This window comes from Gymnogyps californianus, chromosome 27, assembly GCF_018139145.2.
Source record: "Gymnogyps californianus isolate 813 chromosome 27, ASM1813914v2, whole genome shotgun sequence".
In the NCBI taxonomy this organism is placed as follows: Eukaryota; Metazoa; Chordata; class Aves; order Accipitriformes; family Cathartidae; genus Gymnogyps; species Gymnogyps californianus.
This window is the reverse complement of record NC_059497.1, coordinates 2636058-2662825: the sequence shown is the minus strand read 5'-3', so window position 1 is coordinate 2662825 and position 26768 is coordinate 2636058. Positions and strand designations below refer to the sequence as shown.

Genomic DNA, 26768 nt, shown 5'->3' with positions numbered 1-26768 from the left:
GTCACCATGGTTCACGTCTGTCCATGCTCTGAGGAGCTGCTCGTTCATGCAGGACAGAGTCCAGCCCATCTCAAGCCAAAAGCAAGGGAATTTGGGGGCAGTGAGCTCCTCATCGGGCAGCAGGTACACATCAGCAGGAGGCTGAAGCTGCTGCCGCTCTCCAGGTGCAGATAGCACCGAAATCCTTAGCGAAGACAATGTCCACCCCTGCGCAAAGGGCCACATCCACCCCAGGGTGAGCACCACTGTGTGCTTGGCCCTGCCTCGATCGTTGCCGAGCTGCCCACCACCGCAGCACAGGGCCGGTGAGCCCATGCCTGGCCTTGGGCTGGCCCTTTGCGCAGGGAACAGTCCCACCCCGGTGAAACCAGTCCTTCCCAGATTTCTCCGAGTTGCTTTTGCTGCTGTTACGCCTGCCCGCGCCCTGCCTGTGGCTCTTGGACCGCGCACGGGACCCTCTCCGCAGCACTCAGCATTTCTGGAGGGCTTTGCAAAATGCACATCGACTGCAACGAGGGATGGAAAACCCTCCAAGCAGAACACTGCCCTAGCTAGTGCCCCACGGGACTGCGGTGCAGCCCCATGCCAGGCTGGCTGGAGCAAACCTGCCCGTCCCAGCAGACGGCTGGCAGCAGACTGCACTTTGCTGCAGTCCCGTGCACGGTGGGAAGGACGCCTGAGGCTCAGGCTCGCTGCTGACTTCAGCATGTACCTTAGCTGACTGGGGGACTGGCCACAGCCCCTAATCCTCTCTACGTGCCGGCTCGCAGACCTGCCATGTCCCCCGGCCCCGCTGCTCGCAGCCCCCGGGGCCAGGCAGAGCCCTGCGGCCCCACACGACCCCGCACGTGGACGCTTGCCGCAGCTGGGACGCAGTAACAAAAGCTGCCGTGTGATGGGTTTGAAGGAGAAGCATCAATATTTGCCGTGAATAGGTGGACAATGAAAGAGAGCCTGACTGTGCTTCAAGCAGGGGCTAATTGTGCATCCCTGGCAGTTGCGGGGGGGACAGTCACACATATCCCACTAGTGTCAGCCGCAACGGGCTCACTGCTGGTCGGTTGAGGTGGAATAATAGGGCAGTGATCGAGGAAACAAAGAATAGTCATTCAAATAATTAATACCATCAGCAGCGCTCATGTGAAGAGGTGCCAGTGCACCACAGGATGCTCCGGCACTGCTCCATGCCCAGCCACGCCACGGCACCAAGCCCTTCATTAATGAGCAAGCGGTGCCCGGCACGAGGCTGCCGCTGCCACATGCGAGAGGGACCAGGCACGTCCAAGCACGGCACACGTAGCCCGCAAAAACGTGGGCTGACACCCTCCAGATGCGGTTGCATACCTGCTGCCCGGTGGCACTAGAGGGCAGAGGTAAGGCTTTGCTTGATGCCATGATTTTATTTTTCGTGTTTGAAGCTCTTGAAAGGTTACCTGTAACTTTGAACCTCTGCGGTTTATCAGGTTTGCTTTTAAGACTAACATCTTGAAGTGGCTGAAACCGCTGCGTTACTCTCAATCCCAGCTCCAGGTTAACGGGGCTTCTCCTTTGGAACAGGAAAACTTGATTTTTAAAAATCTGCTTTGCAGATTTTAAGCTACTTTTTGTTTTAACTATCACAAGTTGAGTAAGAGAATTTAATTCCATCCAGCACCGGGTGCCGCAGGCCGGGACAGATGGACACTGCTGCCTGTCCCCGGACTGCTGGGACGTGTTTGCAGGCAGGGAGCTGCAGAGGAGCCGCTATCTGTCAGCCCGGCAAAGAGGCAGTTTGCAATGCAAATCCACAGGCTCTAACCAGACTCCCACACCTGGAACCAGTCAGAACTCAACCAGTCTGGTTACACGAGATAAAATGGAGCGCACGCTGCATTTTTAGAGCACATGGGATGGCGGAGGGTGGAAGAGCTTTTAGGAGTAATTAAACCTCAGAAGCACTGAAGCAATCTGCAGCTGAGAGTCAAGGATTTAGGGTGAGTGTCAGTATTCTGCTAATTCTGCAAATACCGATGGCAGCTCTTTTGTACGTCCCGACAGGGTAGGGATGGTTTCTGTTCGGTGATCAGCGTCCTTGGGCTGGGGTTTTACTGATTTTTACACGTACTTCGATCAGTGAATGAAAACCTGTAAAGGCAGAGGTGCAGCCTGGCTGTGCTGGCCAAGCTGAGCGAAGCGCAGAGCCCAGCATCACGGCTGGAAGGTATCTTTGACTTATTAAATACGGCAGCGTGGGGTAGGACAGCGGGAGGGCAAGAGCTCAGGTTGATGTGGTTTCTTGACTATTGCCGTGGGGCAGGCCCTCCGCCGGGGTGAGCTGGTACCGCGGGCTGCGCAGGAACTCACTGAGTCACACAAGGCAAATATTTTTCCCTTTGATTTTCACCCTGAGAAAATCTTGAGCTGACCTTGTTAATCCCACGCGTTACAAACCTCCCCCTGTCCTTTATCAAGTTTCGGCCGCAGGATTGTATTACCAGCTTAGCACCTCTGGCTGCTCCTGCCAGCATCCTGCCTGGCGCGGTGCCACCCCATGCAGTCTCCTGGCCTTCCTGGAGGGAGGATTCCCGGAGCGACCCCGACTGTCCCAGGGCTGCAGGGCCAGCAGGACCACGCCGATGCTCCGACCCGGGAGGGATGGATGGAGAAGAAAAGCTGGATGGCTGCGGTCGGCTCCAGCGTGGTGCTGCACATCTGCAAGGTGCGTTAGCCGGGGTCTCTGTAGGGTGGTGATGCCATTAGAGATCCTGCCAAGTTCCAAGGTTGCAATGTCTTATGCAGTCTTAATTCCTGTGTCTGGAATGATGCTCTGTGGCCACACAAAGTGCTCGGGCCCTGCTATACTCCATCTCCCTCAGTTCGAGCCCAGCATCTCAGAGTCTGAACAAGAGCTCTGGAGTGAGCTGTGCTTGCAGTCGAAGGTCTGACCCCAGCTTGAATGAGTGCTGCAACACGCTCCTGGCCATGCCTTGCCGGAGCAGCCCGGTCTGCAGGTGGACCCCGAGCCAAGCCTGCAGCTCCCGCCTGGCTCCAGCTCCCGCCGCTCACAGGCTTCGGCACCCGCGGCAGCCCTGGGCACGTGCCAGCGGCTGCTCAGCCCCGGCCGAGGGAGCACCCGCTCCGCTGAGTGTGTTTGCTTGACCTGCTCAGCTCTGGGTGTCCAAATTGCTGCTTGCTGGAATAAAACGGATCAAGTTTGCATCTGTATCCAGCACTGAGAGCTGCTGGAGAAAGGGTGTAATTAGAAAGAATATCGCTATTGACACAGACGGTGCTTAACACCCACTGTCCAAACAGACCTGGCCGAGCGCACTGGCTGATGCTCAGCCCAGAGCTGTGCCGGGATGGGAGCTGCATGATCCCGGGCATGAGGGGGGCTCCGGGCAGGCTGCAGAGCCTGGCTGGGGTCTGGGGCTGCACCAGCCGGCACTGGGGAGGTGCCTCAGGGGATATAGGGGGAGAGGGCGTGCGGAGCTCGGGGAGGAAATAGTTAATGCCCCTCTCCTCCCAATATTAAGGGACAAATCCTTTCGCCGGCCTGGTGCCCAAATAAACAGGCTGAGTGTTGTGTAAGGAGGAGGGTGGGAACATCTCTACGTGCCTCTCCGGAGACTGGCAGTCTAATTACAGCGTTGTGGCCCCCCGCGCCCCCCGTGCCAAGCCCTCGCTCAGATTTCACCCTGCCTGCACGCACCTGCCAGCCCCGTGCCCTGCCACTGCCACCGATGGGTGCTGTCCCCAGCTGGTGGCACAGCTCCACGGTCCTGGGTGGCGAACAGCCACGGTGGGGCTGCTGCTCATGGAAAGGTCCGGGTGATGCCAGGGCAGAGCCCCCACAGCCCCTGGGAAGCTCTGCGGGACCACTGCGGTCGGCGTGGATGGGTCTGAAGGAGGGTGGCGAGAGGGCAGGAGGTGGTGTGGAGACCTACGGGGCAGGGTGCCCGGCTGGGGGTCTCCTCGGGTCCATCCATCCCTACGGCTCTGCAGCGAGCAGGGTGCTGCAGCCCCAGGGATGCGGCTCCCAAGGCCTCGGGGAAGGTGGCACGGGGTAGCCATGGCCACCTTGCTGGCCAGCCCCAGCCTGTGCCTCGACACAGCTTCTCAAAGGTGCCCGAGCCAGAGCGGGATGGATGCAAGGAGGGAAGCGGGCACTCGGCTCAGCTCCCAGCGGGCTCCCTCTGCCGCCAGCCGCCCCGGCCAGGCCCCCATGCCACCACTGCACACCCACTTTGCACAACGCCCCAGATGCCTCCTCTCTGCCCTGACCCAAAATTTGCACTGGAAAAAAAAATCCAGCCCCAAAATGCATCCCACTGCCCCGAGAAGCTGGCACAGGCTGAGAGCTGCTGGCCTCGCCGGAGGAAAGTCTGGGGCATGGCCCACGGGACTGCGCAAGAGTCTGGAGCCCCGACCCCATCCTTCTGCTGCCAGACCACAGGAGCATTTTGTGACACATATATATAAATAAAAATGAAATATTTAATTTCGTTTTTTTAAAAAAAGAATCCCTGACAAAGTGCTTTACCGAGGATCCTCACCAGTGAGGCGGGAGGTGGAAGGTGTTTGACAGGGGGTATGCATGAGAGCAGGGGAAACTGAGGCACGGAATGGTTACATCCACAGCGGCTGACCCCGGGAGGGGACCCAGCTGCTCTCAGACCTGTGCCATGGCCACCAGCCCCACTTCTCCCCCCAGGACAGCCCGTACGCACCGCAAGCACCGTGAGTGCCGCAGGGCCACCAAGTCCACACGCCGGGAAGGGTCACCTGCGGGGCCAAGGTCATGGTCTCTGGAAAGGCATCAGGAGCACTGCCCAGCTCCCTGGCACCGTCACTGCAGGGGGATCGCCCGCTTGGGTGCCAGACGGCAGCGGATCGAGGGGGATGGGCCACCGTGACGCAGCGGCCATTTGGGAGGCTGCTGGTTTAGGAGAGCAGCTCCGGAGATGTGGGAAGCAGCAAGCCCCGGGGTGCGCAGCCAGCTGGCCCCCGCGCGTCGAGCGGCAGCCGTCCTGTGCCCTGGCTTGGCCAGCCTCTGCGGCCGGGCTGGGGCGGGCGGGGGCACGGACCCCCCCGGGCAGGGCTCCAGCCTTGGGCATCGTGGGGTCCAGCACGCCTGGGCTGTGCTTGCACCAGACAGCCTGGAGCACAGCAGCGTGCCCAGGGTCAGCAGCAGCTCTTCTTGGGCTTGTCGTTGGGAGTGAGTTTGATGGAGTCGGTTAAATAACTCTCAAAAATCCCTTTATACTGGAAAAAACAGAGAAGAGAAAGGGTGAGTGACGTCTGCTCAGAGCCAGCCTGAGCGGACCGAAGGACTGGGGAGCACAGGTTCAGTCCCGATTCGTGATTAAAGACAAAATCCAGGGAAAAGCCACTCGGCTCAGCCGAGGAGCGGGGCCACCCGGGTTGCTTGGCTTGGGGACACGAAGGTCCCCGTGGGATGGCCACTAGAGGACAGTGCTGGCGCGCTGTGCAGTGCCGCACGCCCCGTTCCCATCCCCGTGGGCAAAGAGAAATAGCAATTCTTATTCTTTTCTGACTGGTTTAAGATCTATTTTAAGAAATCAAACACTGATGCATTTCTCTTTCCTGGGGCTCTCCTACACATTATAAATAGAAGCTATTTTGCATCAGAGGGTGGGCTGGGAGGGTCTGTCAGATCAGCTCCGGGGGTCGGCTGAGTCCAGCTCCCACCCGAATCCCTGCTGCCGGCACAGGCTTGGTGCAGGAGCGATGCTCACCGTTGTTAACGCCTGCTTTGCGAGGGTCTCGAAAGCCTCTGCAACGTTGATGTTGTTTTTGGCACTGACTTCAAAATAGGGGATGTCTTTCTCCTTGCACCAGGCTGAGGCAATCTCCTTGGGTACCTGCGGGAACGAAGGATGGAGCCACAACACAGCCCCGCACAGGGCTGCCCGTAGCTGCTGGAGAGTTGGCAGAGGGGACCCTCCTCGCCCATCCAGGCGCTGCTGGGTGAGGGCAGGATGCTGGCAGTGCAGGCAGCTGAGATGCTTAATTCCTGCTGCCTTCAGTGGGGAGAGTCTCTGCCGCGAAGGGCAGCAGGGGGATGCTGCTTATGCCCTCTGAGAGGCATGGCGGGGGCGGCAGCACCGGGTGCCCAGCAGCTCCTTGCCTGGGAGCCCTGATTTTCATGAGAGCATGGGAAGAAGGCTGGTTCTGCAGGCAAAGGATACGCGCTCGTAAGCTGTTGGGGCACTAAGGCGTCCCAATCCACGCACCCCACTCTCTCTCCTCCACCCTTACCTGGCGATCACAGATGTCTATTTTGTTCCCCAGCACAACCATGGGGAAATCTTGCTCCCTTGGAATGACCTTCTCCAGGAAGTCATCTCTCCAGTTGTCCAGGGACTCAAAGGACTCCCTGTCCGTCACGTCGAAGGCCAGCATGCAGCCGTCTGAGCCTTTGTAAAAGGTCGACACCATGGACCGGAATCGCTCCTGTCCCCCCGTGTCCCAGATCTAGGGCAGAAGAAGGGCATGGGTACAGACACACGACACGAGCGGCAGGGGTGTTTGTAGCTCAGGGGACCAGCTTCAGGGAGTGCCAAGCCCCTAAAACTCATGTGGGATTTCAGTGTAGTTCATGGATGCTTGGGGCTGCAAATCCAGCCTCATGACACCAGTAGGCATTTGGGGACAGCAGGACATGGTGGGACACACGTGCCTGCGGGATCGGGGCGGGCAGCCCGGGCAGCCCCAGCCCCGCTCACCTGCAGTTTCAGGGGGGTGTTGTCCACCGCGAGGACTTTGGTCAGGATGCTGGCGCCCAGCGTGGTGCGGTAATCTTCGTAAAACGTCTTGTGCACGTACTGGTGCAGGAGGGAGGTTTTGCCAACGCTGGCAGGAGGGAAGGGACGTGGGTGAGGATTTGCACTGCAAAGCCCGGCTCAGGGGGTCGGTCGCAGCAAGGACGGGGGCTGCACACCCACAGGCTCCCGGGCCGGCGCACACGTGGGGCTTCCCTCCCATCACCGCTGCCGCTCCTTACCCCAGAGCTCCTATGATAATTATCTTCAGATCCACCTTCTTACTGGCATCCATGGACGGGCCCTGCAGGACAAGAGGGGGTCACCTGGCTGCAGGGATGGGACCGGCTCCCGGTGAGCCCCGTGGTGCTGGTGGAAGTGTGGGAGCAGCTTGCTGCTCCCCACCAGCCTCTTCCCGCTCCCACCCCGGCTGTCCTGGGGCCCTGGACACCACTGTGTCCGCACCGTGCCAGAACCGTGTCTGTGCCGTGCCAGTACCCTGCTGCACTCACGTCCCGGCAATGGTGGGGGCAGAAAAACCTGTGCCGAGCCCGGCCCACGTCACCGCCCGGGACCAGCTCCCAAGATGCCGGCGCACGTCCAGACACGCTACCGCGCCGCACCAGATCATCACCATTAAAAGCTGCTGTGAAAAACTTCCCTGCCTCTCCCTCTCCCTCTAAAGTGCAATCCCTCCCCCTAAACCTGGCACACACGTGGAATCCTGGGGAAAATTACATTTATTAAAGAAGACCACGGCCAGCTGGACTTTCCTGGGTGCCCCAAGCACAGCCCAGGGATGCCACCCAGACCGGGAGCACCCCGAAAGGCTTCCTGCAGGCTGCATCCCCAACATGTCCTGGTGTCCCCACGTGCTCTGTGCCTGGCCATCCCAAGGCAGGAGCCCCAAGCACCTCCAGCAAACCCCCTCCCCAGGCGGGGAAGAGCATCCTCCGGCGGTCTCAGCAGCCCCGTCCGTGTGGCAGCGTCAGGCACGGCACCGGCCAAGGCGCAGATGGAAACACTTACTGACAGCCTCATCTCTGCATTTTTCCCCGATGCGTTGGCCAGCCCTGCGCCGTTCCCCCTTGGCACACCGCCCCTGCCAGGGTGGCTCTCAGTTGTGGGGTCCAGGCTCTCCTGCACCCCCTTTGCCACCCCAGCCCGGCTGTGGGCAGCATCCTTGGCACAAGCAGAGCCTCGTGTCTCAGCGTGCACAAACTTTCCAGTCCTTTTGCCAGCGCCGGACAGCTTTCTCGGAGGCTAGGCAGATTTAAACTCAAAATGGAGTTTCCCAACCTTTTTGCCTGCCGGCTGTTGCTCCGGGGGTCCCTTGCTCAGCCATGGTCTCGGCCGCAGCCCCGGGGGCAGGAGGGGCTGTGCACTCACCTGCCGGGGCATCCGCAGCCAAAGCTCTCGGCTCCGTTCCAGCCGGCGTCCTGGGGAGGGAAGTGATGAGAGAGGAGGATCCAGGAAAGGGCGGCCGGCCCCGGCGCTGATTCCTGCCTGCCCGCCGCCCCGGGGAAGGCGGCTGCAGGGCCCCGTGCCGTGACATCAGCAGAAAGGGGCCGAGATCCTGCCGGAGCTGGCGGAGGAACCACGGGCGGGTGCTGGGATGTCACGGCATTTCCCTTGGCTCCGGGGCTCTGCCGGGCACTCCCCTGCTCGGGGTTTGATAGGGGAAAGAGAAGGCTCCCCTCATCCCCTGGGGTTTGGGATTGACTTTTGGCCTCTCCGCTTGCTCAGGATCCCCCGGTACCTTTTACCCACCTCCCCAGGACCCCTTATCAGCGTTCCTACCGGGGAATTATTTAGGGCTGAGAACAAAACCCCAGCAGAGCTGTCAGCAGCATCCCTGGAGCCCGTGGGAGCCACCCCGGACTTTGCTCAGGCGGCTCCGATAGCGTGGGATGGGAGAAGCGGCTCTGGGAGCTGGGGACGGCGGGGGGACGGTGGCAAGCAAGGTGGGGCTGGGGGCTCAGTTTGGCAGAGACGGGGGAGCGGAGGGGCAGGGGTCCCTTTGATGGGGCTGTGGGCTCTGTGTAGTTTCGTCTCCTTTTGCAGGCAGGAGAGGGGCAGGGTGGGAAGCAGGAGCGTTTGCAGCCCCTCGGTACACCGTGCCACATCCCTGCAACCCCCAGTCCTTAGGGGCTTCCACCCAGCACCCGCGGTCAACGCCAGCATCCCACGAGCACCCTAAAAGGAGGGGACCACGTCAGGATGGGAGCCCCAGTAACCAGAGCTGTTGGCAGCTCGGATGTGTTCAACCCTCAAGTGGGATTTCAGGGATCTCAGCTGCCACCATGGAGCAACCGAGGAAGCCTCTGGCCATCTCTCTGAGCATCAGGCTGGTGGCCACGGCTCTTTGGCACGGGAAAACCCACTTGGCCATGGCTGCAAAGGCAGAGCTGTGCTCCCTGGAGTGCAAGGGCAGGTCCTGAGCCTTTGCCAAGCGTTCGATAGGGTTTGGGGTTTGCACCGAAAGCGGGGTGTCTCCCCCATCTGTGAACCCTCCTGGCTCCTTCACCCTGAACAACAACCACCGGTGGCCTCGGAGGGACCCCCCGCCCGGGGACGCAGGGGGACCCAAGGTCCCCCTGCGTCCCCGGGCGGGGGGTCCCTCCGAGGCCACCGGCTTTTGCTTTTCTACTGGTTGCCCTCATTTTTGCAGGGTTTGGGTTTTTTTTTTTCTGTAGACTTCCCTTATGGGATCTCAGGGAAGATCGCTGCACTCAGCAGGACAAACCCTCCTCCTCCTCCTTCCCAGGTGTAATTTCGGGACCTGTCTGGCCAGAAAAATCTGTTTTTTCCCCCGCCACGGGGCAAGCGCAGGGAGGAGCTAGGATGAGGCAGGAAAAGCAACTGAGCCAGTTCTCACTGGTGGCAGGTAAAAGGCTGATGTTTCCCTGGAGCAGGTCTCTCCTAATCCCTGTTTTCAGCCTATTTTCAGTGTGCTGCTTCACCTTTGCCCTTGCAGCAAGACTCTGTTATCCAACCTCCCCCCCCCCCCAACTACTTCTGCCCTCATTCCTCTCTGTGTGTGCCTCCAAGCCCAGTGGGATGGAGGTTGCTCACCCAGTCAGATGATCAATGCCTTTCCACGCCGGTGGAGATGGGGTTTGCGGTTGCGTTGCTACAGCCGATGCCCACAGCCACTTCTGCTTTCAGGCAGGAGGGGCTGTACCAACCAGGGCACCCAGCCCGGGCTCAGCGCTGGCTCCAGCTTTTGTTTGATTTCACAAGAAGAGGGATTTTCCAAAAGCTCCTGCTCTCCTTACCACTCCTGGTACAAGCTTCACCCCAGATGAAGGCAGTGGGAGCAGTGGTGTAGAGGAGGTGATGGCCAAGACGTTGCTCAGCAGCTCCCGCAACCACAGCTACAATCCTGTCCTGAATGCTTCACCAAGTCAGCAATTCTGAGGAAAAAAGCGTGGTTTTTGTGCCCTGTGACTAAGAGGAAGATCTCGCAGCTAGGAGATGATGAAACACAGGCTGCGGACTGCCACGTCCAGAGGAAAGGCTCGTGTGGACAAGGAGAGGACGGGCTGTTCCCTGCGGCAAGGCTCGCAGGGCAGTGAGAGTGAGGGAAGGGGAAGAAAGCAAAAGATGTCCAAGGGACTAAAGTGTTCCCTGTGGCTGTTCGGCCACCTCTGCTCCCGGGGGACAGCGGGAGCCGGGTTGCTCCCTATTGGGATGCTCAGTATTTGCTGGAGCAACATCCCCTGAGCATCTGCCGCACGTGGGGAGGAGGGCTGGAGAGGAACCCCGCAAAACCTGCCAAGAAGATGCGGGATGCTCTGGGATCCCAAGGGCACACGGCACTGGAGCAGTCCCGGTCAAGTCCAGGCCGGGCCACCTCTCGCTGCTGGCCAGTGTTTGGGGACACTGGGTGGTCCCTCATCGTGCTGGGGAAGCTGGATGCTCCCCTGCTGCCTACAGCTGCAGTGATGGGCTGGTGCCCAGCAGCACCTTGGCATGCTAAGAGTTAAGCTGGAAGAGGGAGAGGAGACCTTTGTCCAGCTGCCCCAGCACCTTATCTGCTCCGTGGTGCCTGGGGAAAGCACAGCTGAGGTGAAGTCAATACAGGAACCAGTTACAGAAACCATATGCTGGTCAGTGGCACAATCAATGTTTCTAAGGCAGATATTTTCTTTTATTGCAAACGACAAGGCTGAGCCACAAAGTTTGCAACCAGATCTGAATTTTCCAGCGCTCTCAGACCCAACCCTGAAGCCTGCTCCCGTCTGGGAAAGATGCAGCAGGCATGAAGCCTGGCCTTGGCCATGGGGACCTCGGCACCTCAGCCTCGATGCCAGCCCGCTGCAGGGCCTCGCTTCAGTGTCAGCCAGGAAAACTGAGCAAAGGCACGGATAAAAATAACCCTTCTCTGCGCTTCCCTTTCTCGCTGCCTTCCATGCGTGTCTCGGGATGCATCATGCATGAGCCACGATTGCTGATGCATTCTCCTGCATCCCTTGCACCATCAGCAAGTCACATGCGCCGCAGTGACTCGCAGGGAGCCCCGTGGCCGGCAGCCCCCCGCAGCCCCCCGGACCCCCCACCCTCCGAGCCAGCCCAGCCCGCGGCCGCCGGCTGCAGAGCTCGGCAGCTGGTTTGCCCTCTCTCCCTTTGTGCACCCACCAGCCGCGTTGTCTTTGCAAGTGCCCGGGGGATCAAAGCAAAATTCACTGGAAATCACCAGTTGTTCCGGGAGTTTTGTGGCACAGAAAGAGCCCCAGGGTCTCTCCAGTCTCCTCGTTACCTTCTTGTTTACCCGCATCGGCTCAGCCTGCTGAAGCGACACATTTTCCCAGTGAACTCGCTGCTCCCCCAACCGCTGCCCTGCCCCTGCCCGCAGCCGTCGCCTCGGGCTGGCAGGGAGCTGGGGGGTGCCCACAGCCACCTCCCGGGACTTTTTGCTCTACCTGGGCAAAATGTCCTCTTCTGCCCATGTGGAAATCCCAGCTAAGGACCACAGAGGCCGACATTTCAGATCCAGCGTCTCCTGCACCACCAAGGCTCCCTCCAGAGCAAGGAAACTCTGGTAACACCGGGCATGCAGCCCTGGCAGTGCCGTGGGTGCACCGAGGCTTTTAGCTCGCCAGGAAGAAGGGCAGGATCTGGAGAAGGAGGATTTAACACTCCAGTGCAACCCCACTGAGATCTGCAGGGCTGCTGCTGTGCTAATTACAACATGAGCATGGTGGGTTTTGTTTTATTAAAGCTTTTATTGACCCATATTTAAAAAAAGAGAATCTGCAAAGCAGATCACAGAGCTGCTCAAGACATTTTGATATTCATTATGAAACAGCTTCCTGGTGTGGACCGAACTTCTGCTGGGCTCTTCAGCCACGGTCCCCGGGTGTCTTCATCACCTCCAGCAACACTGATGCAGCAGTGAAATCCCCTGCCCTGCCCGAGGGCAGCAGCCCGGTGGCTCCGTTCCTTTCCTGCCCCACGGGATGCCACAGCCCTAAGGGACGGCGCGGGCCAACCCCACCCTGTTATTTCCACGGTCAAAGACGGAGTAAAACTGACGGATGAAAACGTCGCCCAAAATCCAGAGGGGTCCGGCGGGAGGGGCAATGTCCATCCCCTGGAAGCCGCTGGTGCAGAAGGCCATTCCGTCGCTGTACTCCTGGGGAAGGAGAATTGCAAAGCTGGGGACGAACCCGAGAGCCTCGTGCACATGGGAACACGCAGGAATGGTGACTGTGGGTCCCGTGCACGAAGCAGTGGGGCTTGTCACCTGCCAGGACATGCGGCTCAGCTCCTGGGGTGGCTCTGGGCCACCTTTGTCTCTGGAGCCATTGGGAATTGGGGACGGTAGCACCGGTGGAACTGTAGCCATACCATGAGGGTGTAGACCTGGGCGCTGAGCGTGTAGGGGAGCCCGTTGATGGTGAAGGTTATGCTGGGCATCACGTTGAGGTTGCTGCACTCCACGGAGTACTGCAAAACAGCCAGGCAGCTCAGCGGTGCTGCTCGATGGGAAGTCCCTCCTGGCAGGGCGGGGGTCCCAGGGTTTTGCCCTCCTCCTCTCCTCACCCTTGCTCTCACCTCTCCATCCACAGGCATGGCACCAATATGTCTTTGCAATTCTTTTATGTGCGTGGTGGGACCTGTGATGAGCGACGTCCCGGTGTCCACGATGGCCTGGCAGCCGTCCGTGCAGAAAGCCACTGTCCCATCCAGCTGGATGCTGGAGGAGGAGGAAAGAGAGAAGGACCAGGAGAGACTTGTCCTGCTTCCCTGCCCCAGCCCAACCCTTCCCTCCCTGCCCAGCACCACTCACTTGTCCAGCTGGATTTGCCAGTACGCTTGCTGGGTGACTGGCACCCAGTTCAGGGTCCCCGTGAAGCGAGAGGTGTCAAAGCCACCAAAGAGCAGCTCTCCTCCCAGGGAGGATTCGGGGTTCCTGGAGGGAGGAGTCGTCGTGAGGGATTTCCTCTCTTTTACTTTGCACATTGCATTTTAAATGGGTGGATTTATACCCACTCGCTTCCCACAAATGCTTAGGGTCATTTGCTTTATTCCTGTAAGGCCTGAGCTCTGTGATGCTTGGCACAGGACCAGAAAAACCCCCTTACTATCTGTCTCAGTAAAACATCCTTATTTTAGCAGCCCTCCCTAAAAACAATGCCTGAGTCTAAGCAAAAGCCCGGAGCAAAGCCATGTGCGTACGTGCTCATGTAGACGGAGAACATGGGCAGCTCCACCAGATTTTGTGCTATCATGTTGTCGAAGACAGGGGTGACCCCCTCCACGGCCAGCGAGGGGTAAGCCAGCCCCAGGATCCCATCAAACTCGGCATCCAGGAAGACTTTTCCCGGCTCACTGATGCTCTCTGCAAACTGCTGGTTGCTCACAGTGAGGCCCTCAACCTGCGGGGAGGAGGAGGCTCAGTGGTGGTGCTGAGTCTGTAGGCAAGTCCCAGGCATGTTGTCCAGAGCAGGAGAAACCAAAGATGACTCACGACTAGTTGGTCAGATCCGATGACCCCCGTCAAACTGCCGGTCCCGTACTGGATGGAGAAGGGGGTCCCTATCGCCTGGTACGTGCTGGACCGTGATGGCTGAAACTTGGTGTGCTGAGCTGGGGAAGGAGACAGGAGCTGTCAGTAGAAATGCTATTTATCTGCGTGGTCACGGATGCCAGGAACCCCCGCCACGGCCGGCAACAGCGACCAGCCTCGGAGCAAACCGATGGGGCAACATGGCATGGCCGAAATGCCTGCGTCACGGGCATGCTGCTGAGGGGAAGGGCTGCTCATGAGACAACAGGGCATGCGGGCATTTTGAGGAGGGATAAAACTTACCCCGTTTCAATTTGCTTGAAAGATGCGAGGTTTGTTAAGGGGAGCAGGATTAGCTCATGCAATATTTTTATGAGACCTGAAGATCAGCACTGCTGTTCCTGTTCTACAGACAGAAGCAGCCCCATGGGCATTGCTGTATCCAGCTATTTTCCCCAACCCCGCTCGGGCTCTGTTGGAAGCACCCGAGAAGCCCTGGGCCTGCTTGGAGATGCTCCGTGTCCTGGGGCAGCAGGGCTGGACTCACTGGGGCTGGCTCATCACTGACAGCCTGAACAAGCCCGGTGCTTGTCACCCGCCGAGCCCCTGGGCAACGAGCCCAGAGCTGTGCCGTGCTCTCTGTGCCCGCCTTGTTCCTGCCACCCAGCCCCTTGCTGACAAGCCATATTATGCGCTATCATCTTTGCTTGTTTGTTTAAAGGCTCTCCCATAAGAATGGCCTAAAGAGCACGTCCGATATCTCCCACGGGCTGATGGTGCTGGGTGCTGGTGGTGTGATCGCCGCCTGCGCCTGAGCAAACAAACCCGCTGAGGCTCCCCCCCTGCTTGCCCTTCCCGGATTTCTGTTATCCGTGTGTACCGTGGAGGGCTCAGCTGTGTGGGGAAGTCCCCGGTCCCCCCAGGACCCCTGGGCTGTGTGTGCTGGGGACCCCACAGCCTCTCTGGGGCCACCCCAGGGGTGTCACCCAGGATCCCACTGCAGCTGGTGGGGGGGACACAGCCGGTCGAGGAGCCCCTACTCACCGCAGGCTTTGCTGACGCAGTAGACGGACGGCACCCAGAGGTTGGAGGAGCCCGTGTCGAATACCACGGTGAAGTTCTGGGGGGGGTCCCGATGGAGATCTGCCCGAAATACTCCATCTGGCAAAGAGCGGAGCTGTTAGCTACTGGCACGCCAAGAAATCCTGGCAAAGGGGAACCTGTGCCAGGGTGTCTGCAGAGGACTGATGGGGTTCGGTGCAGGGGATGGCTGGCACATGATCTGTCATGCTGCGTCATGCCAGGTGAAATAAAGGAGCCGAATACTTAAGGAACAACGAGGCAAGCTGAGAACAAAAGGCAGGACGGCGGGTGCGGGCGCCATCGTCTTCCTCCTGGATTCAGCGTGAGGGCTGGGCCCCAAGGGGACCTTCATCAGTGGGATGCAGACAGCGGCAGGGGCTTTGGGGACAGGACCCTCACGCTGCGGGGAATGGGAAGAGCCTGGGGAACACCCTCCACCTCTGGCTCTGGGTCCTTTGTGGTGGGGTCTTCTCTGATGTGTGTCATACGTGTTAGTTTTGGAGGAACTCTGTCTCCCTGCCGTGTGCGCGAGAGCACTGCGGGCTCGGGGAGCGCAGCAGGCAGGGAGAGGGCTGGCAGCGCCTGCCATGAATGTGCTCCCTTGTCCCTTCTCATCGTCACATTCCCGGGAACAAAGGACCAGGCAGGAGCGGGCAGGCAGCGAGCCCTGGCACGCTGGGGCAATGGCTGCAGACGTGCTCCGTTAGCAGGCGGGGACTTTATGGGAAGCATTTGGGCATTGGGGACTGCTCATGCAAACTAATGTGCTTTCAGGGTGTCTGCGGCACGCTGCTGGGACTCGGTACGCCCCAGCCCTTGGTGCCACCATGCTTACGTCCAGGTAGTTGATGAGGGGCTCGTTGACCTCCTTGAAGGCAGCGCAGTCCTCGCTGTACTGGACCATGTCGAGCCTGTGGGCTTTCCAGAAGTGGGAGAGCTGCCCACGGTCCCGCAGTGACTTCCGCAGGGAGCGGCGCCGTGTCAGGGTCACCCTGGGGGAGTAAGGGTCCTGGTCACTTGCCTGGGGCTGTGGATGCTGCCGCCGATGTCCTGCAGTCCCCATGTCCACCCTGAGGGTCCCAGCACCACCAGGATGCAGGTCCAGAGACTGCTTCCCCGCATCCCCCACCACAACGCTTTCTAGCCAAGGCACAGCAAAACGGGGGGACTTGATCTATTTTAGGAGACAGCAAATCAAGGGCAAAGCTGGCAGGAGAGCATGCGTGCCCCAGCGCCGGCCTGCTCGCAGCGATGGGACGGGCAGGAGCTCAACATGACTGATGGAAAAAGACCTTCAGGCTGGGAGAGGGGACCAGGGCCAAGGTGAATTCATGACGGCATTTTCTGCCCCGTCTGCTTGCACGGATTTTGGCTACAGCCAGCACCTCATCCTGCAGAGCTCGCCGCAGCCCGCTGCTGCTGACGGGGTCTGCCCAGAGGGATGGAGACAGCCACGGAGCTGACGGACTGACAGGAGCAAACCAGCAAAGCACCGCGTGGTCCCCGGACTCCGGTGCAGCCGCAGGGTGTCTGTGCCGGGGGAGCTCAGCTCTGCCCATTCATCGCTGCCACGTGAGGCACTGGCAGGACCCTAGGAGTGAAGCCCCTTCGAGAGCCCAGGGAGCTGGGATGCACCCTGGGGACCCCCTTACCTTTTCAAGCCGCTGGCCAGGGAGATGCAGAGCATGGCGAGGAGGAGGAGGTGCTTCATGTCCGCAGCTCGGTGGCAGCACTGGCCTCGGCTGGGCTCTGTGGGTGCGGGCAGCACCGCGGCATTGTTCTTATACCAACAGGTACACCCTCGCCCCCGTGTACCAGCGCCCGCGATAACGCTCCTTTCAATGTCAACACAGGGCTTCGGCGGTAGAAATGAATCACTGGCCACGTCCCAGGCGAGGCAGAGTGAGCGCACCGGCGTCAAGTTTGTTTTTGTGGGCGAGAGGCTGGTGATGGCAGAGCAGGGTGGTGCGCGGGGACCTGGGCAGGGGCAGGGGGCTGCGCCAGCCGCTTTTGGGGGTGGCGAAGGTCCCGCAGCGGGAGCAGAACGGGGTCTCCGTCCCAGCACCAGCCCCGTATCCACTGGAAATCACACAGCCCAGCTGAGCCGGTGGAAGCCCCCCCAAGTGCTCTGGGGGAGCGTTTCCCCTTTCCTTTGCCCCGCAGCCGCCCCCGGGGACCTGCCCGTGGCCGTGGGGTGCCCCACACCCCAACAGCTGCAGGGGGGGTGCAGGAAAGGGATGCGTTCGTAGCATCGGGCAGCTGCCGAACAAACTTTAAAAGGCATAAGACTAATTAGCAGTGATGAACTGCTCAGGAATCTGCAACTTTCCCTTTTAAACAGCAGTCAGTGCCATCAAAGTGTGGTTGGGAAGAAGCAGCTTTGCATGGGAGACAGTTACATGTTGCTTTACAGCCACTAATGGGCTCTTCCCCAGTGGCTGATTTTTGTTTAACACAGGATAGCCGTCTCATTAAGCCTCTGTGAATGCAAATAAAAAATGCTAATGAACAAATAAAGCCTTCAGATACGGAGGGGAGGCGAGCGGGGGGAGGCAAGGATTTTCTTGCTGCCGCCATCTCTCAGACACGCGGCGGAAGGCTTGTGATGATGCTGTGTCATCCTTGTGGTTGTTTTCCATGTTTATGGCACTATAATAACTGGTGATGGGTGCCACAAAGGGAGGTGTTTTACCTAGTGAGCACCGTTCACGTAATTAACAGGGTTTCTACCCTTAGCACTGTGCTAATCAATTTTCCATTCATCCCAGTTAGTCCATTTTATCTAATTAAAGTCCTCGCCCCTGGAAATTAAAGTCCTTGTCTGTGAGGCACAGGTACCGGCGGGGCCGGGAGCCCCACACGGCCACATGCAGCCCCGGCTGATGGGGGATGGCCTGAGAAAGAGCCGGATCGTGTCTCCTGTTAGGGGCTCTTGTGTCTCCATCCGTGGGAGATGCTGCCGGGCCCCTCCTCTCCCCGGCTTTGCAGGGAGCTTAAGCTTAAAAAATCTTATCAAAGGTTTCTTCAGTGTGAGCACGGAGACGCCGGGCACGGCAGAGCTGACGCTGATGGCAGATGCAGCCTTTTTTTCCAAGTCAAATGCAAATTCCCTGCATTTCCCCGTGCCCAGGTTGGTAGCTACAGTATTTTTTACTGAGTAGCTTTTATACAAACTTATTATTTATTTCCCTTTTAAGATGCAGTTTAATGTACTGGCCTCCCTTCTTGTCCTAATCATATATTCATAGAAGGGATTAAAAAAAAAACTTCCTAAAACAAACGCAATTGCAGCAAGTGCCAGATCAGCTGAAAGCAGCAAGTCGATTGTTACGGACATGGTTTATAACCTGAAAATCCTGTAAGAAAATCCAGCCTGAAGGGTCATTGGGCTTCTGAGATAAACGTGAGTGTGAGCTGTAGTACAGACAAGCTGAACACTTTAAGCGAAATAGTTTATTTAGTGGAAAAGATCCCCAACTGGATCATAATAATCTGCAAACTCGTGACCGTAGATTCAGCATTAAAATACGAAGATGAAAGAAATAAAGAGGGCAAACCTTTCATTTAGAAATTTTTGAAGTTAAGCAAATCTATTTCTACTTTTATTTAGTTATTTTAAAAGTAATTTTAAAACCCAAACTCTTAAAGGTTGTGATGGGTTGACCCTGGCTGGATTCTGGGTGCCCACCAAAGCCGCTCTATCACTCCCCCTCCTCAACTGGACAGGGAAGAGAAAATATAACGAACGGCTCGTGGGTGGAGATAAGGGCAGTTTAATAAAGCAAAGCAAAGGTCGCGCACGAAAGCAAAGGAAAACAAAAGATTTTATTCTCTACTTCCAATCAGCAGGCGATGTCCAGCCACTTCCCGGGAAGCAGGGCTTCAGTACACGTAGTGGTTGCTCTGGAAGACAAACGTAAATAACAAATGCCCCCCTTCCTCCTCCTTCTCCTAGCTTTTATGCTGAGCAGACGTCATATGGTATGGAATATCGCTTCGGTCAGTTTGGGCCGGCTGTCCTGGCTACGTCCCCTCCCAAAATCTTGCCCAGCCCCAGGCTGCTGGTGAGGGGGAATGCTGGAGAGACAGCCTTGATGCTGTGCGAGCACTGCTCGGCAGTAGCCAAAACCCTGGTGTGTTATCCACACCGTTCTAGCTGCCAGCACAGAGCACAGCACAGCGAGGGCTGCTATGGGGAAAATGAACTCCATCTCAGCCAGACCCAATACAAAGGTAAACCAAAAGTTTTATTTCAAGTCAAACAAAATGTTTTTTTTTCTCTTTCTTTTGGGAGCCGATGCAAGACTCGGCCGTATTTGTCCAGAAAATTGGGAAAAAAAAGGCTTTGCTTCATACATACTTTCAGCTGTACCTCAGTGTTCGAAATACACTGCACATGCAGATGGGAGAGCTGCACCATTTTCAATACCCGCTGCCCCTCACCTCGGCAGGGGTCAGCCGTGGTGCTGCCCGTCCCTGCCTGGTCCTGCCTGTCCCTGCCTGTCCCTGCCTGGTGCTGCCCGTCCCTGCCTGGTGCTGCCTGTCTGCCTGCTCCTGGGGCATCCGTGCTGCCTTTACGAAACCTCCTGATGTGGCAGAGAGAGCCCAGAGTGACGGAGCCAAACATGCAGAATTATTTATATGACTGGGGGCCTTTGAATCTGTCTTGTTAATAAAACAGCAGAAAAAGCGCTTACGTTCAGTAGAAATGTAATGAAACGTGACTGCCAGCTACTGGAACATCCCAGGTCTCATAAGTAATATATGGCCTGTATATAGTCCTGTATTGCTTCCAGGCAGTAGCTGTCATAAAGTGTATCTTACCCCATCCAGCTTTACATACTTGCCCTCAGATACAGTAGAAATAGGTTATGCACCTTGTGCGGAAAACATGCCTCTCGCCGGTTCAGTGTACGGCACTTTACTCATTTTAAGAAACCTACTGTCAGGCTAAAAATATGTTATCTGTGTTCTTTTTTTATATTTCCTTTAGTTTAGCCACTTCCACGATTAGCTCTCACTGATTCAAATCGCACCCAAGTAGCATTTTCTGAAAAGCCTTTTTTCTCTGTTTATCAAGTACTTCTTCCACCTGTTAATCTGTTTATACATCACTGAGCACTTGAAAGAATGAAACCCTGCAATAACAAACACTCGCTTTTTTAAAAAAAATAAAAACGAGCAAGCTTCAGTTAAATATTTACCCGTGGCACAGAAGCTGTGGGTAAAGCAGGACTGAAATCCCCCTGTGATGGAGCTGATGGATGGCATGGTCCCCGCGGTCCCAGGGGATGGGGGGGAAATGTGGGCAGCAACTGGCCCACGACAGGGACCTGGCAGGGGACCCCAACTCATGATGCAGCTCCTGGAGGTGAACCCCGAAGGCGCCTGGCAGCTGAGGGTATGTAGTGCTTCTCAGGAGCCGGTCTTCTCTTTGCCTTTAGAAAGTCCGTGGGGATTCACTGAGATGCTAGGATGTTATCTCCTCGGGAGAGGATCGCTATGGGAGCGTGGGGGTGATGGAGATGTTTAAATGCTGGCGGGCACCATCCCCATGAGTCAGGGACCCTGCGAGAAGGGGGGTCCCTCACTCCCTGCCCATCTGCCAGGGAAGAAGTGTAAGAGATGCCGGGCTGCGGCATCTCCCGCACTAAAATGCTGTCTCAGCGCGAGAGCTGCAAAATCAGCTCCTACAGAGCAGTGCCTCAGCGCTCCCCAAATCTGCTGCGGACTGACGAGAGTGGGTCTGCCAGTCTGCCATTTGCACCCTGCTGTTATTAAGTGATGCCACAAGTTACTACTGACTAGAAAATTTTTCCAGAAAATGGGCGAGTGGAGGCCCATTCCCCCCCAGCAGACACCAAGCCATGCCAGGCTCTGGGACCATGTCCCTTATGATTTAAAATGTTTTACCCCTATAGAAGACTTTTACTTGGAAGCACCCAGAGCACTTTTTGGGTGGCAGCTGAATTGCTCGGGGCTGAGGCAGCGCCACGGCTGCTGGGCAGAGCTCTCTGCCCTCGGGGGCCGCTTTGCTCCAACAAAGCTCAGCTGCATTTTAGCACAAAACTGCTGGAAGACGGAGAAAGAGCGGGGGCACCTCCGAGGAGAAGCGCCCGGGGGGGATAGAGCAACCCCAGCCCCGGATCAGAAGCAGCTGCAGAAAAGCAGAGAAACACAAAGCAAATATATTTAAATGAGCCAGTTGACAGAGGGGAAGCGTCATGGAACCTCGTGTGGGCTCGTCCCTGCCATTGCTATGGGGGTAGAGCGAGACCGCATCCGGCACTGAGCCGGCGAGCACTTCTGCACTGCTGGACCCCTGCGGCTGCACGGCCACCAAAAATACTGCTGAAACGTCCTTAATTCTGCTCCCTCCAAGGCCCTGGCTGCCCAGGTCCTGTGGGAAAGGGAAGGTGTGGAAAGCTCTGGTCCCCCAGGTAAAACACGTTGGATATCGCACTCCATCAGCCGTTGCATGCGATGCCTTGGGAAGCAGAGGGGTCGTACATCAGGAGGAGAGCTGGGTTTGGTGTCTGCGTCCGAGGGATGCCTGCAGGCGCGCATCGCCGCCAGCCTGAGCTTTAGCCTTAATCTGGGACAGCAAGGCCTGACTCAAATGGGATTAAAATAATTTGAGGCGTTCCCGTGATTTTGCTTACCTTTAGATTGAGCGTAGATGTCTTGAATTCACTACTCGATAACCAGCCGAGTAGGAGCTCTTTACAAGCCTTGATTTCAATAGGGCATCTTGCTTGAGAAAGGGTTAATATCCTGGGGGCTGGAGGGAGCGAGGCTCACAGCGAGTTACCTTACACACCAAAAAAGTATATGGGCTGCCAGCATCTTACTAGCTGTTATCTTCAAAACAGATATTTCAATACGCATATGCGTATCATCTCTTCAATCTCACCATACCCCATCTCAGCAAAGAAGGTACCTGCTACTGATATTTGGATTTGGGTCTTATTTTGCAATTTCCTTTTGAAGAGCTTGTTTTTCAGATTGTTATCTGCGGCAGCAGCATCTCCTGCCCCACAATAGGAAATGAGCCATTTAAGAATGACAGCCATTTGAGAAGGATATTTGGGGACAGATCAGTTCAATAAGGGAGGGGGAAAATTCCAGCAAGAAATGGACTTTTAGCTTGGCAGTTCCCAAACTGTTTGGGTAAGTGGAATTTCACAGGAGATTGGTGAGGTTATCGGAAAAGCTTTTGATGAATTACTCTTAGAAATGTGTCATAGAGGAAATTATAGAATCTAATCTATAGGATGGATAATGTCTTTGCTCTAACTATCAATCTATCTATCAGTCTATCAATCATATTATTACGGCTCCTTTAATCATTGTATCAAAGCTTTAGTTGAAGATATCTCCCTATGTTAGCTGTTTATAAATAGTAAGTATATAGACATTGAGTGAAAATTTAACATGCTTTTTTGCAAGTGAAAGCTCACAAAATGAATGCCCCCGATTGCCGTCCTTTGTTATAAATCTCTTCAGTATTATGGCCAAAAGTCCCGAGCCAAGGGGCCCGGTTCAGGTGTATGTGTTTTCTGATTTATGTGCCTTAAGTCCCCTTAACTTCAACAGGATTTAAGCGCTCACCTAGAATTAAATCCGAGGTGTTTCAAATGCAGAGGTGTTGAAGGGCTGCTGACCTTTCTGGCTGGATCTTGACTGATGCAAGAGCCTGACACCAAACCGTGGCCTTCTTTTGGTTACTTTCTTCTATGGGTTTTTCTTTCCAGAATATAGTTATCAAATATTTCTTGTGGATTTAAAAAAAAAAAAAAAAGAAACGCGAGAGAGGATTAAAGCAAGAAGAACAAATTTCAGTTCTTGTTACTATCAGCGCCGCGGTGGAGCTCAGAAGCTCCGGTCAAGTATCAGCTAGGACCAAGGCGGCGGTGAATCAAACCCTGAAGCTCACTGATAATGGCAGGAGAGGCTGTGGCTGTGTAAGGGGTGCGTACGAGAAGGACTCGCACACACAGTCAGAGCCTCGCGCAGAGGGAAGGCTGGGTACCTTTATTTTACGCCTGCAATGTCAGACCACTGCTTTCAAGTGGCGAGCCTGATCTTCAGTTGATGTGGAGCGGTGTGAAGCTGAACGGGACCATTTTGGTTGATTGCCACCAGGGCTAGCTGCCTCTCTCTGTCCCCCCCCCCCGCCGAGACCTCCAGCGCTTCGCTGGGCGTCACACCGACCGCCGGGACGCCTCGCAGGGAGGATGAACGCTTGCGAGTGGTGAGTACAATGCCCCGGGCTAAAGAGCCGTGGGTAGCCCTTCGCAGCCCTCCTGCAGCAAGGGAGGCCCTCTAAGATGGAAAGATAACCGCTGCTACGGGCTGCCTTTCTGCTGAGTTTCTCAGTCCTCGCTTGGCCGGGCTCTGGCTGCAGGGATGCTGTGCCACGTGTCCGGGAGCAGCGGCAGAGTGCGGGGATGCTGCAGCCCCCGTCGCTGGTGACACCGCGCCTGCTTTTTGCTGTGCTGGGGGCAATTACGCGTTCTCGCTGGCAGACAAACAGGCGCGAGCCTCAGCACGGGCTTGTGATTTTGGCGGGAGCCATATTTGTAACTTCTCGCTTACCAGCAAGCGCTGTGCATACCCCCCCGCTGGCAATGAGGCTTTCGAAAACCCTTCTTAAGACGGGCACCCAAAAATGAAGTGTAAGGAGCACTAGTCATTTTTGAAAATGAAACCCCAGATTTTTGGGCACATTACCTTAAAGACAAAAAGCAAACCAAAAACTGTACCAGCAAACCTTGGTCTAAAACACGCTTTGAAGCAATGGCAGCCAAACAGTACCTGAAAGATTTAAAATAATTTGGTTATTTCTTTCACTTAAAATATTTTTCTCTTGTTCAGGTGGGTGCTTGTTGTCGTCTCAGCTGTCACCTTGATCATATACGCTCTCCTCTTGCTGACACTTTACATTATGCTCAGCAGGAAAATAGGTAATTTATTGTCTTGTTGGCTTTACCTGTTGTGTTCCTCATTCTTGCTCGCAGTCGTCCAGTTCAGAGCGTGAAAGTCATTTGCCCAAAGCTTCAACATCCCCCGGTTTGTAAAGCACAACCAAGTCCTTGTTCTGGGTCTGGTTCTTGCTCCCGCTCCGGGGAGCGACCGGCGCCGCTGCGGAGCCCACATGGGGCGAGCGCGGGAGCCGGGGCCCCCCAGGGACCTGCCGGACCCCCGGGTGGGCCGGGCATGAGCGTGGGATGGGATCGGGTCAGGGCAGGGACTGACCCCCAGCATCGCTGCGCTGTGCTGGGGGGCCAGGCTGCGGCCGGGGGAGGCTGCCCCAACAGCCACTGTGTGAGCAGCTATCAGTGGTGTGGGCAATATCGGATAGGGTTATACAGCCTTTTGTTGTTCCAAACCATTTTCTTTTGTTGCTCTTGTTAGTAAAGTGGTGGAAAAATACCATCAGAATCCATTCGCAAAATATTAATTCAGATGAAGCTACAATTTCCAGCAGGAAAATCTTTCACGCAAAACTGCTGCCCACATTCGTACATAAACAAGCTCTGCTTGGCCCCGTGGGTCAAACTAATTTCGAACTTGCACGGGAAGAGGCCCTGATGTGGTGATTTAGCACTGGAGTCTTTCATTGCAGGAGAACAGGGCACTCACTTAATCATCTCAGTAATTGAATTGATAGATATTTGCCCACTCCAATACATAATAATAATTATTGCTGTGCCAGCGCTTGCGCTGAACTGGCTTTGCTGTGGGGCAGTGCTGGGGCTCGGGGAGCGGGTGGGGGTCCGTGTGGCATGGTGCATGGGGTGCATCGGACGCAGCCGGCGTCTTGGGCTGGAGCAAGATGCTAACTCGTCTCTTGGTTGCAGCCAGCCATTCCTGCGACAAGCAGGCGAGCAGCAGCCCTGCAGCACAGCCCCAGCAGCGTCCGACCTCTTCAGTGGGAAGGGAAGGGGTGCAAAGACAGACCTACGTGGGTAAGGGATCCTGCAGCAACAGGGTTTTGTCCTGGCACATGAATATAAATGTATGGTATGGCATTTGTGCGATACTCTCTTCCTTAGGCAGCTGTGAAGACCCTCACCTGCTGCCCTTGGGGTGGAAGAGGGAGCAGGCGGCCGGGCGAAGGGCAGGCGCAACAACCGCTCGCAATTCCAGTTGCCGCCTGCCTCCTCTGGGCTTTCCCTGCCCGGTTCCCCACGGGCAGGGGGATGAAGAGGGGAGGGATCACACTGATGCTTTTTAGATTTTCAGTTTTCACTCTCGAGTGCATTTGCTTTTTCTCCCTGATTATTTTTTTCCTTTAACCCCCCAAGTAGCGATGGAGATGGTAATGTTTCCTGTTTTTAAGGGAGCAGTGACACGTCTTCAGAGACCTCAGACGACTCAGACAGCGGCCCTTCCTGCCTGCAGGTATGGCTGCGGGCAGAGAGCCTTTGCCAAAAGCATCCTCGAGACCCACAGAGCAGCAACGGGGGGGGCAAATGCATTGAACTGTATTGAAATACTGGCAGTGAGGCTGGGGTGATGGTTGTCACTTGCCATACACAACGTTCCCCATTTAGGGGGAAGCATCCCCAGGGGCCAGGGAGATCCCTGGGCACAACCGGGCACCTTGAACGGCTGCACACCTTCGTGTGGGTTCAAGGGCAAAGCCGCCCCCGGGGGATGCCGGTGCCTGAGCTGGGGTTTACGTCTGCTTCTACAGGGCCCTCGCTCAGAAGAAAACCTCGATTACACGTCCCTGGTCTTCTCGGGGAAAGCTGTGGGCCAGGCTCCGCCAGGGACTACACGAACATGAAGACTGGGGAGGATTACGTCAACGTGGACCCAAAGAAGAGGAAAGCGGATTTCTGGCCCTGCTCCAGCCCCGTGGTGTCCAAGTCCATCGAGTACACCGAGGTGAAGCTGTGAGAACCGGGATGCTGCTGGTGGGGTTTCAGGTTAGACCGCCGCTGGGACGGGGAGATGCCCGAAGCCCCCGGCAGCCGCGCGACCAGGGCTTCCCCTTCCCCTCGCCTCGGTCAGCGCCTGGCACGGGCTGACGCCTGCCAGCTTTTATTCCTTGTAACACTCTAACCCGCCGATACAATTTGCTTGGTATTTTACTTAAATGCATCACTGTTCCTGAAGGCTGCTGAGCGTGGGATGGCGCAGGGAGGCATTCCTCCTACCCAGGCTGAAATGTGCTCTCCAGTTTTGTGTGATGGCCCTTTTTCTCATTTCAAGAAAGCAAATGAAACATCCCCCCCTACCCCTCAAAATGGGATGTAGTTCGGGGAGGGAAATACAATGCTCTTCAAAATATCCACCCAAACTGGCTGGCATCTCCTCTGAATGATGCTTTCTTTGCTGATCGCTGTCATAAAATAATTTTAAATACAGTTCCTCTGCCAGCTTTGCCCTTGCTGCCTGACAAGCCCTGATTCATCGCCCTCCCCTGCACCCCTTTTCCTTTGGTGCTCAAAATCTTCCCAAGTCCCATTGCCCTCAGAGCTGTCGCTGGGGCCGGGGTGGCCACACGGGCAGCTTGACCCCCCGGCCATGCATCGGGGGGGTGCCAGGGCCAGGGAAGGAGGGTGGCCTTGCCGGGGAGTTTCCTCTCCCAGCTGAAAGTCGCAGTCATCAGCCCAGCTGGCAAACGGCCGAGGGGTTCCCAGGGGATTTATATCCCTGCTCCTTGGGTGGAAGATCTGGGCTGGCTGCTGGTCCCTCTGGGCTGTGAGGGGCACAGGACTGGACCACAGGTCTCCACGTGAGCATAGGCAAGTCAAATCCCTCTGTGTCTCGTGGGGAGGGATGATATTCCCTGTCTCCCACCTTTTGCTTTTCCTGCTTTGTCCCTGCACCAAATGCCCTGGGTGCAGGAGTCAGCCTCTCCCCACCTGAGTGATGCCTGCACCCAGCGGAGC

At 56.7% G+C, this 26768-nt stretch overlaps 3 protein-coding genes across 4 annotated transcripts; 1 reads left to right on the top strand and 2 right to left on the bottom strand.

Moving 5' to 3' along the window:
• The first annotated feature begins 2545 nt into the window (after positions 1-2545).
• RHEX (regulator of hemoglobinization and erythroid cell expansion) lies at positions 2546-26768 on the top strand. Its single transcript, XM_050911274.1, is given in 6 exon segments — positions 2546-2698; positions 23740-23828; positions 24726-24833; positions 25208-25269; positions 25565-25619; positions 25622-26768. Coding segments are annotated over 6 exon segments (546 nt in total). The 5' UTR covers positions 2546-2615; the 3' UTR covers positions 25771-26768.
• On the bottom strand, positions 3184-8211 carry RAB7B (RAB7B, member RAS oncogene family). Of its 2 annotated transcripts, XR_007767730.1 has the most exons (7): positions 8154-8211; positions 7007-7068; positions 6729-6855; positions 6262-6477; positions 5739-5864; positions 4710-5244; positions 3184-3218 (listed from the first exon to the last, which is right to left on the bottom strand). XR_007767730.1 is itself a non-coding variant. In XM_050911273.1 (6 exons), the coding sequence occupies exons 1-6, from the start codon at positions 8163-8165 to the stop codon at positions 5164-5166; spliced, it is 624 nt and encodes a 207-aa protein (XP_050767230.1). In that variant the 5' UTR covers positions 8166-8211; the 3' UTR covers positions 4472-5163. The 2 variants fall into 2 exon arrangements, 1 of the variants encoding a protein (XP_050767230.1); XM_050911273.1 differs by lacking the exon at positions 3184-3218 and having other exon boundaries at positions 4472-5244.
• CTSE (cathepsin E) lies at positions 12238-16573 on the bottom strand. The gene is given in 10 exon segments (XM_050911272.1): positions 12238-12402; positions 12618-12716; positions 12825-12966; positions 13060-13182; positions 13449-13648; positions 13741-13859; positions 14824-14910; positions 14913-14940; positions 15698-15854; positions 16515-16573. Coding segments are annotated over 10 exon segments (1179 nt in total).

Excerpts from the sequence above, each read along its gene's own strand:
- RAB7B (XM_050911273.1), bottom strand. Across the intron at positions 6,478-6,728 it reads ACACCCCCCTGAAACTGCAG|ATCTGGGACACGGGGGGACA; the intron begins GTGAGCGGGGCT and ends CTTCTGCCCTAG. Across the intron at positions 5,245-5,738 it reads CAAAGCAGGCGTTAACAACG|TATAAAGGGATTTTTGAGAG; the intron begins GTGAGCATCGCT and ends TGTTTTTTCCAG.